The sequence below is a fragment of the Neopsephotus bourkii genome, unplaced genomic scaffold (assembly GCF_033783945.1).
Source record: "Neopsephotus bourkii isolate Nb327-2 ecotype Australia unplaced genomic scaffold, CSIRO-AGI_Nbou_v1 NB_1063, whole genome shotgun sequence".
Taxonomy (NCBI): domain Eukaryota; kingdom Metazoa; phylum Chordata; class Aves; order Psittaciformes; family Psittacidae; genus Neopsephotus; species Neopsephotus bourkii.
Genome location: NW_026901551.1, coordinates 89,086 through 106,292, shown reverse-complemented (window position 1 = coordinate 106,292; position 17,207 = coordinate 89,086). Strand labels below are relative to the sequence as shown.

At 59.1% G+C, this 17,207-nt stretch overlaps 2 protein-coding genes across 4 annotated transcripts; both read left to right on the top strand.

The window, feature by feature from the left end:
- The first annotated feature begins 642 nt into the window (after positions 1-642).
- On the top strand, positions 643-1,883 carry DNAJC22 (DnaJ heat shock protein family (Hsp40) member C22). The gene is made up of 2 exons (XM_061361753.1): positions 643-1,477; positions 1,675-1,883. Exons 1-2 carry the CDS (start codon positions 731-733, stop codon positions 1,849-1,851), a joined length of 924 nt encoding a protein of 307 aa, XP_061217737.1. The 5' UTR covers positions 643-730; the 3' UTR covers positions 1,852-1,883.
- A 1,115-nt stretch (positions 1,884-2,998) lies between these two features.
- On the top strand, positions 2,999-16,776 carry SPATS2 (spermatogenesis associated serine rich 2). 3 transcript variants are annotated; one of them, XM_061361742.1, is made up of 13 exons: positions 2,999-3,618; positions 5,389-5,611; positions 9,024-9,103; positions 9,318-9,426; positions 9,964-10,013; positions 10,914-11,163; positions 11,741-11,953; positions 12,886-13,021; positions 14,919-14,977; positions 15,319-15,428; positions 16,128-16,230; positions 16,334-16,536; positions 16,649-16,776. In XM_061361742.1, the coding sequence occupies exons 2-13, from the start codon at positions 5,587-5,589 to the stop codon at positions 16,766-16,768; spliced, it is 1,458 nt and encodes a 485-aa protein (XP_061217726.1). In that variant the 5' UTR covers positions 2,999-3,618; positions 5,389-5,586; the 3' UTR covers positions 16,769-16,776. The 3 variants fall into 3 exon arrangements, with proteins under 3 accessions (XP_061217726.1, XP_061217727.1, XP_061217725.1); XM_061361743.1 differs by lacking the exon at positions 2,999-3,618 and having other exon boundaries at positions 4,617-5,611; positions 11,744-11,953; XM_061361741.1 differs by lacking the exon at positions 2,999-3,618 and having other exon boundaries at positions 4,617-5,611.
- Positions 16,777-17,207: the final 431 nt, after the last annotated feature.

The window sequence follows — 17,207 nt, the reverse complement described above, 5'->3', positions numbered from 1 at the left end:
TCGCTGTGGGTATTCTGAGCCTAGGGGGGGTTCAGGCCCCCCCCCCCCCCGGGGCTGAGCCCCTGGCGCAGGATGGCTGCGGAGCCGTTAATAATGGATGAGCCCAAATTGGAGGCTGCAGCCGGTTAATCCCGGCAAACACGGCGGCGCTGAGCAAACAGAGGCTGCACGGGGCCCGGGGGGGCTCAAGTCCACCCCGCACCCGGTGCCTCCGGGCGGGGGAGCCTGTGGCGCTGCTGGGGGGCTGTCCCCCACCTGCTGTCCCAGCACTGCTGCCGGTGCCAGTGCCCTTTGACCGATGGTGTGTGGGGCAAAGTCTATGAGGGGAGCGGCACCACTGGAGCTCCATGGGAAGAGGTGGGTCAAGATAGGGGTCGGGGGGGCTTATAGGTCCATGGGTGCGTTCATGGGGTCCTGGGTGGGGTCAGAGGGTCCTGGGTGGGCTCATGGGGTCCTGGATGGACTTGGGTCCCTGAGTGTGTTCATGGGTGGGTTTATGGGGCACTGGGTGGGCCTGGTGGGTGCTGGGTGGGGATGCACTATTGTGGGTGGACACACGGGAGCCATGTTAGTGTGCACTGGTCCTGAACAGGCACGTAGGACTCCACTGGAGGGGTCTGTCGTGGGGGGGGACAGAGCACAACCTGAGGGTCCCTAATGGCACCATCCACCTCGCAGGGTGCCGAACACCGCGGCCGTGCCGGTGCCCCCCGGGGCGGTGACACACACCATGACCAAGCAGCTGTTGGTGGCCTACGGCCTGTGGGCTCTTGGGGGGCCTCTGGGGCTGCACCACTTCTACCTGGGCCGGGACAGCCACGCACTGCTCTGGATGCTCACACTGGGTGGCTTCGGTGCCGGGTGGCTCTGGGACGTGTGGCACCTCCCGAGCTGGGTGGCCATGGCCAACGGGGCTCCCGTGGCCCGCACTGGGCCAGTACCAGCGCTCAGCGCCCTGCGCCTGGCTGGGCAGGTGTTGGTGGGGGTGTACTTCGGGCTAGCTGCGGCGCTGGGGCTGCCGGGGGTACCGGCGATGCTGGTGCAGCCCCTGGCCGCGGGGCTCGGGGTGCAACTGGTGGCCTCGGTGGGGGAGCAGAAATCGGAGGCGCCCCGCACGGTGGCCGCAGCCTTCGCTGCCTCCCTCCTGTTCCAGGGCCGGGTGCTGGCGCTACTGCCCATCAGCGTGGCCGCTGCCATCGCCGCGCAGCGGCACCGGCGCTACCGGCACCAACGGGCGCCGCGGCCCCGGCTGCGAGCCCGGCTCTGCCGCCTGGCGCTGGCGCTTGTGGCTTTCGCCGCGCCGCTCGCCTGCCGCGGGCTCAGCGGAGCGCTGGCGCTGGCCCGTGCGGTCACCGAGCGCCTGCTCCTGCCTCTCCGCGCCGGGCGGCTCCTCGCTGAGGTCTTGGGCTTTGCTGGCGGCTCCCGGGGATGCGGCGCCGGCGTCGAAAGGAGCGAGCGGCAGCGGAGGGCGTTTGAGGTGCAGGATGCGGAGCTGGGTACCGGGCGGAAGGGGAATGCTGCAGGGGGATGCGGGGCTGCGGAGTCCATGGGGGGCGGGGGCTGCCGTGCCCTTAGGGGGGACAAACCCCCTTTCTGGGGTCCCCTCCAGCTGCTGGAGGTACTGGTATGGCCCCGGGAGCGTGTCAGGACCCCACAGCCCCCTCTCGCCCGCAGGTCCTAGGTCTCCCACCTGGCTCCTCCATCGAGGCCGTGCACTGGAGCTACCGAGAGCTGGTGAAGCTTTGGCACCCGGACCACAACCGACACCGCGCAGAGGAGGCCGAGCGGCGCTTCATCGAGCTGCTGGAGGCCTACGAGGAGCTGGCAGGGCCCAGGAGAGCCCCGGGCTGATGCCGGGGCGGGTGAACACGAGTTTCCCTCTCTCTGCTGCCTTGTTCCTTCTAGTGAGACATGAGCGAGGGGTGGGGGGCCACAGGGATGCACAGGGATGGGTGAGCCATCACACGGGGCTTGTGCAAAGCCTTGCACGCTGTCTGTGCACGGGGGACTCGCCGTTCCTTCCACACCCGCCAGCTCCGGAGCTGTTTAGGCGGAGCGCGGCCGCGAACCCTCAGCCCCGAACTCAGCCGCTCACCACCCACCCCCCCCAGCTCAGCCTTCGGCCGTTCCCGGAGAGCACTCGGGTGTTTCCGCCTCAGGGCGGTGGCTCTCGGCAGTTTCCGTCCACGTTCGGCACCAGCAGCCCCGCCCCGGCCCGTCCCTCGTGGATCCGATTGGCTCTCGGCGGAGGTTGGTCCCGCTTTTCCCGGCGTGAGGGGCGGGGCTTTCGCCGTTGCGTCAGACGAACCTCTTCTCCATTGGCTGGCGGGGCACCACCCTCCTCTCGCCGATGCTCCCTTCTGCCCTCTCATTGGCCAGAAGCGCTCTGCCCGGCCCCGGCGTCTCATCTGAAAGGCTGGCGGAGCAGGAGGGCGGACTCCCTCTCTCTTATTGGCGGAGGTCGGGAGTTTTGCGGAAATCCCAGGTCGCTATTGGCTAGCGAGCGGTGGCCGCGTCCTGATTGGTTGTGGGGCGGCTTCAGGGCTCCTGCCGGGCCGCGGCCCTCCGCCCCCCTCCCGGTGCATCGCGGCGGCCTGAGGTGAGGGGGGGCCCCGGAACCGGGTCCAGGGCCTCGGGTGGGGACCGTGTGGGCCCTGAGCGGGTGCTGGGGCCTGGGAGGCCTCGGTGGGGCGGCCGTGGGGGGTGGGGGGAGCGGCTTTGGGGGTGGTTATGGGGTAATGGGGGGGTGATGGGGATTATCCCCCCCCTCCAGCCCCATCCCCTCTGTGGGGAGCAGTGGTCCTCCCTCCAAGCCCCATTCCCAGCCGTGGGGAGCAGTGTTTCCACGTCTCTCTGAGGGCAGAGAGGATCTTGATCCCACCAGTGATTCCCACTTTGTGGAATCTGAGTGTGGCAGCAGCATCCCAGCAGGAATCCTGCCCAAGGAGCAGAGACCCCACTCTGCTCCTTGTTCAGGTACTTGGAAGCTGGATCCCAGTGTTGGGAAGCACCATTGGGATGTATCCCAGTGTTCCCTTCTGTTTTCCCCTCGGGAATCCATCCTGTTCCTCCTTCATGCCCCTAAGTGCTGCCCAGTGAAGGCTGAGAGGGGGATGTTTGGGAATTGCAAATGCCTGGGCACAGTGCAGCGGGAGCAGGGACATGGAAAGTGGGGATTCAATCGGGATATAGCCTGTTCTCTCCCGGCTTCATGCTCCTTCCCAAGGAAACACCAGGAACCGCCTTCCCCAGATCTGTGAGGGATATTGAGAACCTGATTTTATTCATCCTCAGATGGTTCTTGTCGTTGTATCATTCCCAGTCCTTCCTCCAGCAGCAGGAAAGGCCTCATGCAAAGGGAAAAGCTGCTTCGTGCTGGCGCCTCGCTCCAGTCCAGCTGGTGTTTGCTGGAAGGAGCTTTGAGAAAGGGTTTGAGGGGATAAAACCCCATTCCCAGGTTGCAGTTCCCTGCTCCTGGATGTGGGGTTCCAATGGGAATGATCTGTGGCCTGTTTCAGGGAAGAAAAGTTCTTGGAGCAGGAAGGATGGAGGCTCTATTGGAGCAGCTGTGTGTGTGAACTGGGATTTGCTGCTAAAACTTCCTGTGTCCTATGGCAGGTAGAATAAATCCCGGTATCCCCAATGGAACCATCCCTTCTGGAGCTGGCCCAGGCTGGGGATAGAGTTAATTCCCCACAGGAGGGATTCAGAGCTGGGGAAGCTCCTGCATTCCCGAGGTGCTGGAGGCTTGGACAATGGGGTTGTAAGTGCTCCGTTACACCCTGGAGCATTTCTCCTCTGGGATGTGCTTTGGGAATGGCTCTGGGATGGCTCCAGGAATGGCTCTGGATGAGCTCCATGGAGATCAAAACCAGGAAGGGAGATGGCTGCTGAACCCCAGGGCCAGGCACTGCTGCACAGTGTGGATGTGAAACCCCTCCGGCAGCTCATTCCCTGTCAGAATTCACCATTTCCCAGCAAAAAGCTCTTCCATAGTCTCCTAAACCCAAATCCAGACAAACTGCTCCCTGTTCGTCCCTTTCCCTTCCACAGGGAGCTGTTGAGCTCCACAAGTCGAGAGCTGGAGAGGGAGCAGCTGCTGTGTGATTCCGAACCTGGCTCTTTCCTGCTGCCTTTAAAGTGCCAGAGCTTTGCCTGCTTCCCGAAGGAGCTGCTGGTTGTACCGTTAATGGGAACGTTTGTTTCCAATGGGATCTGCTGAACTTTTCCTGTGTCGGTAACAGGGGGCTCTTTCCATGGGCTGCATCTTCCCATCCTCACATCCCTGTAGGCTTTGGTTGCCAGCCTGGTATCACTCCCATGCTTGGAATCCAGCTTGCCAAGGAGTAATTCCAAGGCTGTTCTATGTTTGTTCCCACCACAGGACTTCAGCACTGTTCAGTTTTCCCCTTTGGAACAGGGAAAACTCTGGGCTGCTAAAGTGCTTTGGGATTGGCTTTTCCACGTGGGATCAGGTACAGAGCTCCAGTGTCACAGGGCACCTTCCCCACCCGCCCTTAACTCCCGCCTCCAGAGCCATTCCCGGTGCGGGCACAGCGGGAAGTGAAACTACTCCGAGCTGTGCCTGATCCCGCTTGGAATTCCCAGCTGGAGCAGAGCTGAATGGCCACCGTGTTTTCCAGGGGGGGATTTGGTGCCTCTGAAGGAATGAAAGGATGTAACTGGGAATGTTCTGGGATTCTTGGCAGGTAAAAATCCCTTTCTTTGCTCTGGGATTTGGATTTTCAGGGGCAGGGATTCGAAACAGCTCCGAAGCAAATAAAATCCCAATGATGGGAATGCCTGGGCCTGGGCCCTGGGGCTGAACCTGCCTCACTGAGGTTAGTTCCTGTGTGCCAGGAGCCTCTCTGCATTCCTCACAACCAATGGCCAGTGTCTGGGGATGGCTTTTCCTTGTTTTTGCCTATTTTTCCCATTTTGGTTCCAGCTTTGAGGCTTTGTGCAGGGCCGGATCCTCCCCTTCCATTGTTTCCTTACCTTGTGGATCCTCTTGTTCTTTGTTTAACCTGTCACTGGCCTCTCACTGCCTCCCTCAGTCAGGGCTGGCACGGGGAATGCTGCAATTCAACATGGACAGGCAGGTTTGGGCTCCAGCTTGCTTGGCTTAACCAGGGAAAAGGCATTGAAAAACTTATGGGAATGCTGCTGTTCTGGGGGGTTTATCCCTCTCTCCTTAGGCACTGGCTTAAAGCAGCTTGGAATGGAGCCTGTTGGAATTGCACCTGGATCCTGGTGCTGTTTCACATCCCTCCCTTTCCCTGCTTGACACTGATTCCCTTCCTAAGGTGGCTCCAAGAAGCCTGGGGGTGTCCTCAGCATCACTTCAGCCCTTTCCTTCCTTGATATTCCCATTTCCTTCCTCTACAGATCCTGAGACTTTCCCTTTCCCAGGGAAGCCTTCCTGACCAGGAGCTCCTCTTCCCAGGAAGCGCCTTGGTTGCAGCTGCTACCCCAGACCCCGTTTGACCATTCCATCCCAGATCCCTGCTTCTTCCTGCTTGGATCCATTGCTTGGGAGCGAGGATACTGCTGCTGTTGTCATTCCCCCTTCCCGTGTGCCTGGAAATGTCTAGGAAGCAAAACACCAGAGGTAAGAGCCATGGAATGCTGCAATGGGCACCAGTTATTCCTAAGCTCTCCATTAGGGAAGGAGTTAATTGGGTTTGCTGGGTCCCCATCAGAGCTGCTGCAGTTCCTTGTCACCTCCGTGGTGACAGCTCCGAGCCTCCTGGTGACAGCTTGAGCAGCATTTCATGTGTGGCTGGACAGGGATCGTCTCCTGAATCCCGCTGGGACATGACGGGTGCAGACGGGAGAGGAAAACCAGGATACAGCAGGGCTGCAGAGCCCTTTGGATGCATGAGACTGCGGGCCCCACTTGATGCCTTCTGGCCCCAGGGCCTGGGGAACCCAGGAGGTTCCTCATGAGGAATTCCAGGTCCCTCACAGGGAATTCTGGTTCTCTCATGAGGAATTATGGATTCCTTATGGGATCAGCTCTACCAAAACTAGACCCCATTCCTGCTGCAGCCTTTGTCCACCCTCTCCTGCCTTGGCCCTTCTTGTCCTTCCAGGAATCCAATTGGGAAACTTGGGATGGGCAAGCTCAGTTCCCTGATCCCAACTTGACCTCCTTCAATCCCTTTCCCCTGTGGAAAAGGACAAGAAGCAGGTTGGGAGCAGCTTTTCTCCTTGCTTTTTCCTCCCTGGTTTGTCTGTTCCTGCTGCTCCAGCCCCAGGCAGTGTATTCCAGGGAGGGATGAGCTTTGTCCCGAGTGGAGAATTAATCCCAGTGTGCGGTGCCAGGGAGAGCAAGGGGGTTTGTGGCTTCTCCTTCTATTTGAACTGGCTCCTAATTAATAATTGAAGGGAATGGGGCTGACAGTTCCCATTGTCTGCATCCGAGCAGCTTTTGCTGCCTACCTGAGGAGCTGTGTCCTCGGACAGCTCGGCCCTGCTGGGTTCGGAGCCTTGAGGAGCAGCGGTGGCAACTGGGTAGGATGATGTAGGAACGTGTTTGGAAGGTGCTGGTTGTTCCTTGTGCTCCTGGAAGCTTCAGGAGCATGAGGAAGATGGAACGATGCTGGGAACGGAGCCTGGCAAGAGGCAAACAGAAGGAACAGGGGGGCAATAACGGGTCCTGGTGGGGAACAGGGAGAGGGATCGTGGGAAGCTGATCCTGGGGGTCTGGCTGAAGGAGAGCAGCCCTGGGTGCTGTGGGGCAGAGCAGCATGGAGCGAACACCTGGAGGGCTCCTGGAGGAAAGTGAAGGGATCTGGACCATGACACAGAGCAAGATGCTCAAGGCTTTGTCTTGCTGCTCTCCAGCACCAGGCCATGAGGGGAAGTGAGGGTTAAACCAAGCCTCCTGCCTGGCCTTGAATTGCCAATGACCACTTTCCTGCTGCTTTGGAATGTTAATGCAGGCAAGGAGCGATTCCCAGCCCTCTGCCAGGGAGTGTTGCTGCTGCTCAGGTAAGGAATGGCTTGTTCTGGAAGCGGAACAAAGCCCCTCGGCAGCAGAACAAAGGAGAGAGGAGCCAGCCAGGCCCACTTTGAATAATGCAGCAGTTGTGGAAGGGATGGGAGCCCCCCTGGTCCAGCAGTGCCATGAGCACAGCGATGAAGAGCTCAGCTCTGAGTGGTGCAGCTGTGCAGGGCTTGGTGCTGCTGGAGGTTACTCACACTTTACTCATCAGATCTGTGCAGAGGAGGAAGCGGCTCCATCTGTAAAGGGGTCAGATCACATCCAGCCACACTTTGGTCCTGAGGGAAGCAGCACCTGCTGCCAGGGCTGCACCGAGGAGCTGGAAAGCAGGAATCTGGGATTGGTGACATGTCTTTGGGAAAGTTTTGGCCGGAGCCACAAAACCCCAAATGTGGGAGAAATTCCAGTTGAAGCTGCTCTTGGGGCCTTAAAGGAGTTTCCATAAGAGCTGATGGAGTGTTTCACAGAGCAAGGGCTGGCTCCAGGCCCCAGGGGAGCTGGAAGGATCCTGTATTGGTTACTCCAATAAATAGCACTGCAACACACAAGGAAATGCTTTGGGATGAAGGGATTCTTCCTACCTGTGTGACTGGAGGATGCAGTGGGAGCAGGAAGCAGTGGGGGCTGTGGGCACCACCCCTGGGGCTCAGTGTGTGTGTAGAGTAATGCAGAGGGGATCAGCCTGATGGACACAAAGCCTGAGCTTTGGTCAGGAGCCTCTCCTATCCCATGGGATGGGATTTGGATGTGTTGGTGGCTCCGGTGCCACGGTGCCAGTGTTTCATGTTCCACCCTTCCTGCACATCCCCAGTGTCACAGCAGAGCCCTGTTTCTGGGTGCTCAGGGGCAGTGTTGGGTGGATCCGTGTGTGACAAACACGTTCCCATCCACAGGACTGGGGCTGAGCTCCAGTCCTGGAAGAGCTGAGTGGAAGCGAAGCTGCTGCGATGGAGCGGCTCAGGATGGGCAGAGCTTCATCTTCCCTGCTCCTGCATCCTTGGAGGTGGCTCCGCAGGGATTTTGAGGGAGGATCGCTGTTCTCAGTGCTGGCAGAGCCACTGAGGAGATGAAGGGCTGGAAGTTAGGAATTTGGGCTTGGGAAGCTGGAGGGAACGTGCTCCTGGGGAAGGATGGACGAGGAAGGCTTGAACTGCTTGTGTGCAGTCCCACAGGAGCCTGACCTTTCCATCGCGCTGGGCTCTGGCAGGGCTTGGAGGCAGCTGTTTTAAATGCTACATCAATGTCTCTGGAAGTCAATGGGGTGGCTCGGAAGCGCATCCTGCTTATTTAGAGGAGGTGGGGGGAAGAACATGGATCAGCAGCTTGGAATAGCGGCCCTATGGCACATATCCCTCCCCTGGTGCTCCCCAAAGCCACCCGAGGAGCTTCCTCTGGTTTCTCCCCAGCTCCACGCAGGGCTCAAGGCATCGGGGTGCAAGAGAACCCTCGCCAGCAGTGAGCCACTGCTTGGAAGCACGTTGTGTTGTAGGATCCCTTTCCTGCAGCCCCTGTGACACCAGGAGCTTGTGTGGGGCTCAGATTTATGTGCCCCACCGGTGGGCCTCAGAGCTGGCATCGTGCCTGTCTCTGTTATGGGCCTCTCCTGGAACATTTAAACATTACCTTGGAGATGGTGGCTGGCAGGAACACAGGCTGCTACATCTTCCAGCCCATTTATCAGTCTGCTTGCCATTTGTATCTGCAGGTGGAGGGGACTCTTAACCACTGCTCCGGGCTCTCAGGCTGCTCTTAACTCCTTAGTGCTGGGCTGGGATGAGTATGGACATAGAGTGGGAGCAGCTCTGCCCCAGCGAGCTCCTTTGCTTCATGGTTGGTTAAACTGACCCAGAGCTGACTCTGGGTAACTTTAGGGTTAGGAGGGCGTTGGCAAAGCAGATTCTACCTGGCTGGGCAGAACCTGGTCCTTCACTTGTAGGCTGTTGGCAAAGCAGCAGTTTGGAGCTGAGCTCCCACCTCTGGTGCCTGGTGCTCAGAAGAGCCTTTCCCTCTGCAGATCCTTCTGGCTTTGTTTTTGATGTGCAGTCCAACACGGTGCTGGCCCAGGGAGGAACCTTTGAAAACATGAAGGAGAAGGTAAATGTGTGCTGAGACCCTCAACTGCCCTGTGCTGGAGAGCTCCTGGTGCTGTATCCCCATCTCTCCCAGGGGAAGGATGGTGCTGGCCAGGAGCTCACTCCATCAAAAGCCAGGTTTTACTCAGGCTCAGTGGTGCATGAGGAGGTCCCTGGGTCTGGTTTGGGTGGGATGAAGCACACAGGTTCTCCATGTCCCCTTGTGTCCCCTGCAGATCAGTGCTGTGAGAGCCATCGTCCCCAACAGGAGCAACAATGAGATTGTGCTCGTGCTGCAGCACTTTGACAACTGCGTGGACAGGACGGTGCAAGCCTTCATGGAAGGTACCTGGGGCTGGTGGCACATCCACAGGCACTAACGGGGATCCTGCTTAGCTGGGTGTGTTCCCAGCGTCAGAGAGAAGTGGTTGATGGCTCCTGAGGTACAGGAGGTTTGATGAGAGCAGGCGCTCCTGCCCCTGTGTACAGAGTGAGAGTACACAGGGGACTTTGCCTGGGCCTGGCTGGGTGCATTTGCTGCCCTGGTGAGGTGCCAGGGCTGGGCTCTGCAGCTCTGTCTGCGCTGCCCATCCCTGCCAGCCTCTGGCCTGCAGAAGGTGTGAGCAGCCTCCTAACAGGCAGTCTCTGGAGAGAGCCCAGCAGGGAGCTGAGCTGGAGCTCAGCAGCATCTTAGCTCCCTCAGCCTTCAGTGAACAAAGCCAGAGGGAAGGGGTGGCTTTTCCTTGGTTTTTAATCCTGGGACTGTGTTGAAAGGGAGAAACCCTATTCCCAAAGCAAAACTGAAACCGGTCCCTGCAAACATTGACCCTGAGCTCTGGGGAGTGTTCCAGGGGAGAGCCTCACCCCTGCCTTTTGTTCCAGGCAACGCCAGTGAAGTACTGAAGGAATGGACTGTAACAGGCAAGAAAAAGGTAATGCTTTCACAAGGCATTTTGCCAAAACATTTCCCTGTGTTCAGAGCTTCAGACCCAGAGGAGAGGCAAGGAGCAGGTGTGGTGTTGCTGTAGCTGTGGGTTAGCAGAGCCTGACTGCAGGGGCAGTGATTTACAGAGCCAGTTGTACCCAGCATCAACCACATTTGCATTTGCTGTACTTGTCAGGCCCAGCATCCCAAGCAAAGGCTCTGGGCTCCTGTCCTCACTGCTGTTTCATTCTACTGACCCACGCACGGCGTGGGGAGATGCGGGTCAGGTCCCCTGGTCCTTGCAGAGCTCTGCTCTAACTCACTCCAGGCACGTTGCTGTGTTTGGCAGCAGAGCCGAGCAGGCACGTTTGGGGCTGAGCTCAGAGGACATGGATTTCTTTTGTCACAGCAGCTTTTGGGGGTGTTTGCTCAGCAAAAGGGTTAAACGGAGCTCTGCAAAGTGCCCACATTTGATATTCTAATGCCTGAATCCACCAGGACCAGGAGTCAAATCATCATTATTCAAAAGGGCTCCTTTGAATACGTGAAGAGCAGCAGCACGAGGTGGGGAGGGTGGGGAGGGCAGAGAGGAATCGTGGCCTGTGCTGGGGGATGAGGGGAGGGTGGGCACAGCACCCTGGTACAGCACCCCAGCACAGCAACCCTGGGTGCTCCCCATCATGACTCAGCCCCTGTGTGATAAGCAGGGCGCTGCTCTTGGTGCTTTGTGCTTTAATGCTGCTGGGTCTGTGTTCATTGTGGAGTCAATCCCTTCTGCTGTGCCCGGGACTGGGAGCAACTTGGGCTCTAAAGGCTTTAATTCAGCTCCTGTCTGCAGGCAGAATTCCCTTCAGGAATTTCACTTAATGCTTTTCCCCCTTTTTGTGGTGCGATTTCCAATCCCCAGAACAAGAAGAAGAAACCCAAACCCAAGCCACAGGCAGAGCCCAGCAGCCTCCCGGAGCTGGGGAAACCAGCATCCAGTGGGGAGGAGGCACCGGGAAGCGCCGGGAAGGGCGGGATGAACGGATTCCATGTCAACGGCTGTGCCCATGACACCGAGTCCGTGGATTCACTCAGCGAGGGTCTGGATGCGCTCTCCATTGATGCCAGGGAGCTGGAGGAGTGTGAGTGCCCAGCAGGGCCCCCCCGAGCAGGTCAGTGCCCAGGGAGCACTTCAGGAGCCTGCTGAAGACAGGCTGGGAGCTGGGCTGATTCAGCCCCTTAAGTCTCCTTAAGAGCAGACCCTAGAGCAGCTCCAGTACCTAAAGGGGCAGGGGTTTGGACAAGGGCCTATAGGGACAGGCCAAGGGGAATGGCTTGAACCTGCCCGAGGGGAGACTGAGCTGAGCTCTTAGGCAGAAGCTCTTCCCTGTGAGGGTGCTGAGGCGCTGGCACAGGGTGCCCAGAGAGGCTGTGGCTGCCCCATCCCTGGCAGTGCTCAAGGCCAGGTTGGACACAGGGGCTTGGAGCAAGCTGCTCCAGTGGAAGGGGTCCCTGCCCGTGGCAGGGGTTGGAGCTGGAGGAGCTTTAAGGTCTCTTCTAACCCATTCCCTAGTTGTATGAGACGAGCACTGAGTGTTCCCAAAGCAGAGGAGCTGCCTCCTGCCCCCTCGGAGGCCAGCTCAGCTCCGAGGGGCCGGTCTCTGCTTTGCTTTGCTTGTGGTGGTGGCGGTGGACAGCGCTCTGCCGCCCTCCCAGCCCCCCCCTTTAAAGCAGTGTGCTTTCCTACAGCAGTGCCTGACCTAGCGAATGGGATAGCAGACTTTGACACACAATCGCTCACCCTGCATCCTTCCCAGAGCCCTGCATCCCTCAGGCAGCAGCCTGAGCACCGGAGCACTGGCAGATCTCTGTCCAGGTCAGCACTGAGCCACTCCACTCCTGCCTCCCTGTCTGCAACCCGCCTTGAGGACGTGCCCCTGTCTCCTGCCAACAGGAAGCTGGGTAAGACCTGAGGCTCTGCCCCCCCATTGCCAGCTCTGCACCCCCAGTGTCAGCTCTGCCCTCCCATTGCTGTCTCTGCCCCCCAAGTGCCAGAGCAGGTTGCTGCAGGCCAGGCTCTCGCTGTGTCTGTGCCACAGCAGCACTGTCAGACGTTGATTTTAATGTGAACGAACACCCTGGTTGCCTCTGGGCAGCTCATTGCACCCTGCCCCCCTGCTCTCCCCCTGCTCCTTCCGTGCAGCAGGACCTGTGGCAGCAGTTTAGCTCCAGTGCCTGCAGCAGCAGAGCGGGTGTGAGCGGGGCTGGGTCACTCCTCGCAGCATCTCCAGCCTGGCTCTCATCTGGGTGAGGAAGGCCACATGCTGGGCACATCCTGTCAGCAGAGGTGACAGCCACCACCTCTGTCCCCTGTCCCCCCCTTGCCATGTGCTTCCTGCACAGCTGAGCTCTTGCAGGCACCACGGGGGACAGGAGGCACTGTAGAGCCCGCTGGGTTTCTGTTCAGTGCAGGGACATGAGGTGGTGTCCTTGTCCTCCTCCCGCACAGGGATACTGTCAGGAGTGGGGTTAATGCAGCTTGGCAGGGCAGTGAGCTCCAGAGAGCTGGGCAGAGGGCTCACCATGGGGCCAGAGCCATCCTTGCAAGGGAAGAGCCTTCATCTTCCTTTCCAAGAGAATTCCCTCCATGCAAAGCATCATTTGGTGTTGGGTGGGTGGCTTTGGAACGGGTCCCTACTACAAATGCATTTGGTTTCTCTTGGGGATTGGGAAACATGGAGGAATATCACTGCCACAGAGGGAAGTGCTGGATGCCTCCTGGGGAAAGGAGATTTTACCCCAGGCCATGCCTGGTGTTGAAAGGAGGGGGAATGCCATTGGTAGCTGGTCACTGCTGGGAGGACAAGGCTCGAGGTTGCTCTGTCTCTTGGTAGGCTCCAACATTGAGAAGTCAGTGAAGGATCTACAACGCTGCACTGTGTCGCTGGCACGGTACCGGGTGGTGGTGAAGGAGGAGATGGATGCTTCCATCAAGAAGATGAAGCAGGTCTTTGCTGAGCTGCAGAGCAGGTGAGTTCCATGCAGGGATAGATCCGGGTGTTCCAGCTTTGGGCAAATCCACCTGGGATAAAACTGCAACTTTCCAAGGGCTGGAGCAGCTCTGCCATGGAGCCAGGCTGAGAGCTGGGCTCCAGGGAAACCTTAGAGCAGCTCCAGTGCCTAAAGGGGCTACAGGAAACCTGGAGAGGGGCTTTGGATAAGGAATGGAGGGCCAGGACAAAGGGAATGGCTTTAACCTGCCAGAGGGGAGATTGAAATGGCTTCTTAGGAAGGAATTCTTCCCTGTGAGGGTGCTGAGGAGCTGGCACAGAGGCTAAGCTCATTGTGAGGTGGGATTTGAGGCTCTGCTGAGCTGGGGCTCGTGTCTGACAGAACCATTGTGGATGCAGGAGGTGTGAGGAGCTGTCAGCCTGGTGCTCACCCTGCGCTGGAGCTCAGCATGTGGCTGTGAGGAGCAACCGTTGCTCCTTGAGATCCTCACTTCAGGGAGACATGGATCTGCTGGGGGTGCAGCAGCACCAGGGACCATCCTGCCCCATTCTCAGCCCAGCTCTTGACTCTGTTCTGAGGTTATGTTTGACCTGAGGAGCCTCCCCCAGCCCCAGAGGGCAGGTTAAGGGTGTTCCTGGTGCCTCCAAGCCAAACCCTCTCCCTGTGGGCAGCTCCTCACCTTTGCCTGTGGAGCACTCACGTCACGCTGGGAGAGCCCTGGCTCCGAGCAGGACACGGTTCCGGGAGCAGGGAGGGGGGAGCCAGCCCAGAGGATCCTCCCTCAGCAAACATCCTGGGAGCTGCTGCCCAGGGAGAAGGGAAACGTTCCCTTTGCTGCCCTCCAGCACCTTCACCTTCTTTAATGGGCTTTTCCGTGCTGCTTCCCCCCTCCATGACCCAGAGGAGGATGAAGTGGATCCTTAAACCCCACAGCAGAGCCTGTGGCCTCTGGGTGGCTTCCTGCCAAAGGCAGACCTGGAAGCAGGTTTGCTCAGCTGGAACAGAGCATTGGAGCAGCAAAGCCTGGGCTGCTTTAACCTCTGCCTGTCAGGGCTGCCCTTTCTGGTCCTGCTGAGCCTGGAGGCTTCCTGGTGTTCCCAACCTTCACCTTCCCTATGGAAAAGGAGCTGTGGGCTGGACAGCAGTGGGGCTGGAAAGGATCCCAGGAGGGAAATCCCACCTGGAGCCTTTGTGCTTCCCTGTGTGCTGCTTAAACATCCTCAAAGCCCCCTGGCGAGGGGACTGTGGCAGCAGAGAGGGACCAGGATGTGCTTCCCCATGGGTCGGCAGCAGGAATGAAGGCTCCATCCCAAGCGGATGCTGGCTCTGCCCAGCTCCATGTCCCTGCCCCAGGACAGGCCCTGGCTGTGCTCCTGGTGGCACCAATCCTGCCCAGAGCAGGAGCTGGATGGGCCATAAATCTCCACAAGCAGGTAAATGTCAGAGCTGCTGCTCAGAGGGAATTGCTTCCATTGATCCCACCTCACGGAGCAGGAATGGGAGCCTGCATTCAGATGTGCCTTGATTTGCATTCAGGTCGTGGCTCCAAGAAATCCCATTCCCAAGTAACAGCATTCCCAGTAAGCACCTTCCCAGCTCTCAACATCCCCTGGTTGTGCAGGAGGAACCTTGGGATGAGCAGAGCTGAGGATGCTGTGGATACAGCTCTGGAGGGATCTGCTGCTCATCCCACTCCTCTTTTCCACATTGTTCCCTGTTTTCCTCAGGGATGGAGCCCAGTGGGAAAAAGCCCCACAGCTCCCTCTCCCCTTTCCAGTGGTGCTCAGAGGCTGATGCAGGTTGCTGAGGATGCTGCCGATCCCAGCTCGCTCCTGCCGCCCTCCACCCCTCTCCTGCCCTGCTGTGGGATAGCACCAGCCTTTGTTTAATGCTCCATTTCTCCCTGTCATTCCAGCCTTATGGATCGGGAGGTGGCGTTGCTGGCCGAGATGGACAAAGTGAAAGCAGAAGCAAGTAAGCCCCTTGTTCTCCCCTGCAAGAGCTGTGGGTGCTGCTGGAGGGACCCCCAGCACCAGGATTCCATTGAATTACCTCCTATCCCCCTTGTTCCCACATTCCGGCTCCATTCCCAGCCAAAGCCTGTCCATAGCATGACTTGCCCCCTGCCACCACCTGCCCTGTGCCCTGGTTGAGCCTCTGTGGGGGTGCTGTTCCCAAAGAGCTCCATGATCAGGGTGGATGAAAAGGGCTTTCCCAGTGCTGCTGGTGCATGGGTGGGCAGGGGGGGCTCAGGGGAGCCTGATAGTGGTGCGGTGCTGGTCCTGGCGTGGTGCTGAGCCATGCTGTGTTCCCAGTGGAGATCCTGGGCAGCCGGCAGAGGAAGGCGGAGGCACTGAAGAAGATGACAGATGTGGCTGTGAGGATGTCTGAGGAGCAGCTGGTGGAGCTCCGGGCTGACATCAAGGTGAGTGCGCCCACAGCAGGCTCCTGCCCAGACCCACCAGGAGGGGGTTGTTCCCCTGGGGACACCTTCATTTAAAGCCCTTGGTTTGTAGATCAGAACCATGGAATGGGGTGGGGTGAAATGACCTTAAAGCTCCTCCAGCTCTAATCACAGGCAGGGCCACCTTCCACTGGAGCAGGTTGCTCCAAGCTCAGTCCAGCCTGGCCTTAAACACTGCCAGGGATGAGGCAGCCACAGCTTCTCCATACAACCCATTCCATGTCCCGCCACCCTCATTGGGAAAAACTTCCTTCTAAGATCCCACCTGCATCTCCCCTCTGGCAGGTTAAAGACATTCCCCTTGTCCTGTCCCTGCATTCGTTGTCAAAGCCCCTCTCCAGGTCTCCTGTAGTCCCTTTAGGTACTGGAGATCTGTAAAACGCCAGCCTTAGAACAGGATTAGTGCAGTAAGAAACCATCTCCTCTGTCAAGTGTCCAGGGACCAGGGCTGTGCCAACTGTATGGACTGGGTATGGTTCCATGGAGAAGGGATTGTGCCATGGATTGGGGGTGGTTGCATGGAGCAGAAATGGTTCCCAGAAGACCATTACCACCCCCTTCCCAGTGCCCCCGAGCAGCTCCCAGTGCGGATTCCCACTTGTGGCAATGTTTTCCCCTCAATTTCCTGCCCTAACCTCGTGTTCTGTCTCTCATGAGCAGCACTTTGTGAGTGAGCGCAAGTACGATGAGGACCTGGGCCGGGTGGCACGGTTCTCTTGCGACCTGGATGTACTCAAGAGGAGCATCGCTGCCTTTGGCCAAGGTGAGGGAGGTACTGCTCCCCCCTTTCCTGCTTTTCCTGCTGCTGGAGGGGGATGCTTCAGGTCCCACCTCCAGCACTGACCCCAGGGCTCTTCCTCGCGCAGTTTCCCACCCCAAGAACAGTTACTCCACACGGTCCCGGTGCAGCTCACTCACAGCCGCAGCCCTTGGCAGCCCCGGGGACACCGCGGCCCCCCCCGGCCCAGCCACCGCCCCCAGCCTGAGCACCGGCACCAAGAAGCCCCCGGCCGCAGCAGAGGGACCCACGGGGGACACGGGCAGCCACCCCCCACAGCCAGCGCGAGAGGTAACTGCACCGGCCCCATGGCACCGGAGCTGGGGTGATAGGTGCACAGGGCTGCAGCCGCGCTGCTGCAGCGGGGTCGCATCCATCCCTCACCAAGCGGCTTCCCTTGCAGCGCCCCAGGAGGCCGGGAGCAGGATCCCGACTGCAGCCGCCCCCCATGGCCCAACCCCGGCCGCCAGCAGCACCGCCCCAGCGCCGGCCCCGCGCTCGGCACGAGGGGGCCCGCACCTGAGGTCCCTGTGCTCCTTTGTGCCATTTTGGGCTCTTTTGCCTCTTGGGGGCCCCCCCCATTTGCTTTATGTTCCCCCCACCCCAGCTCCAGCCTGTCCTTCCCCACCTTCATCCCGTGCTGGCAGCGAGGATGAGGAGGGAAGTGCGCCACCCCTTTGCTCATCCCTGGGTTTTCCATGTTGGAATCCCTTGGCTTTAATCCTTTCCTCTTCCTCCCGCCCTGTGTCCTCCCTCAGCTCAACTGCAGCACTAGAGGGGCCGGATGCCTAAAGCTGCATTGCAGGGGCCTAGGGAGCCTGGGGAGGTTCTTAGGGGTGCTGGGGGCCCACAACTTTACCCCCTGCCCACTTTTGTTTCCTTCTCTTGAACTCCAAGTGTCTTAATTTGAAGAGATTAAACCCATGAAGCGCAGCTCTGGGCCCTGCAGTCCATTGAGGAGC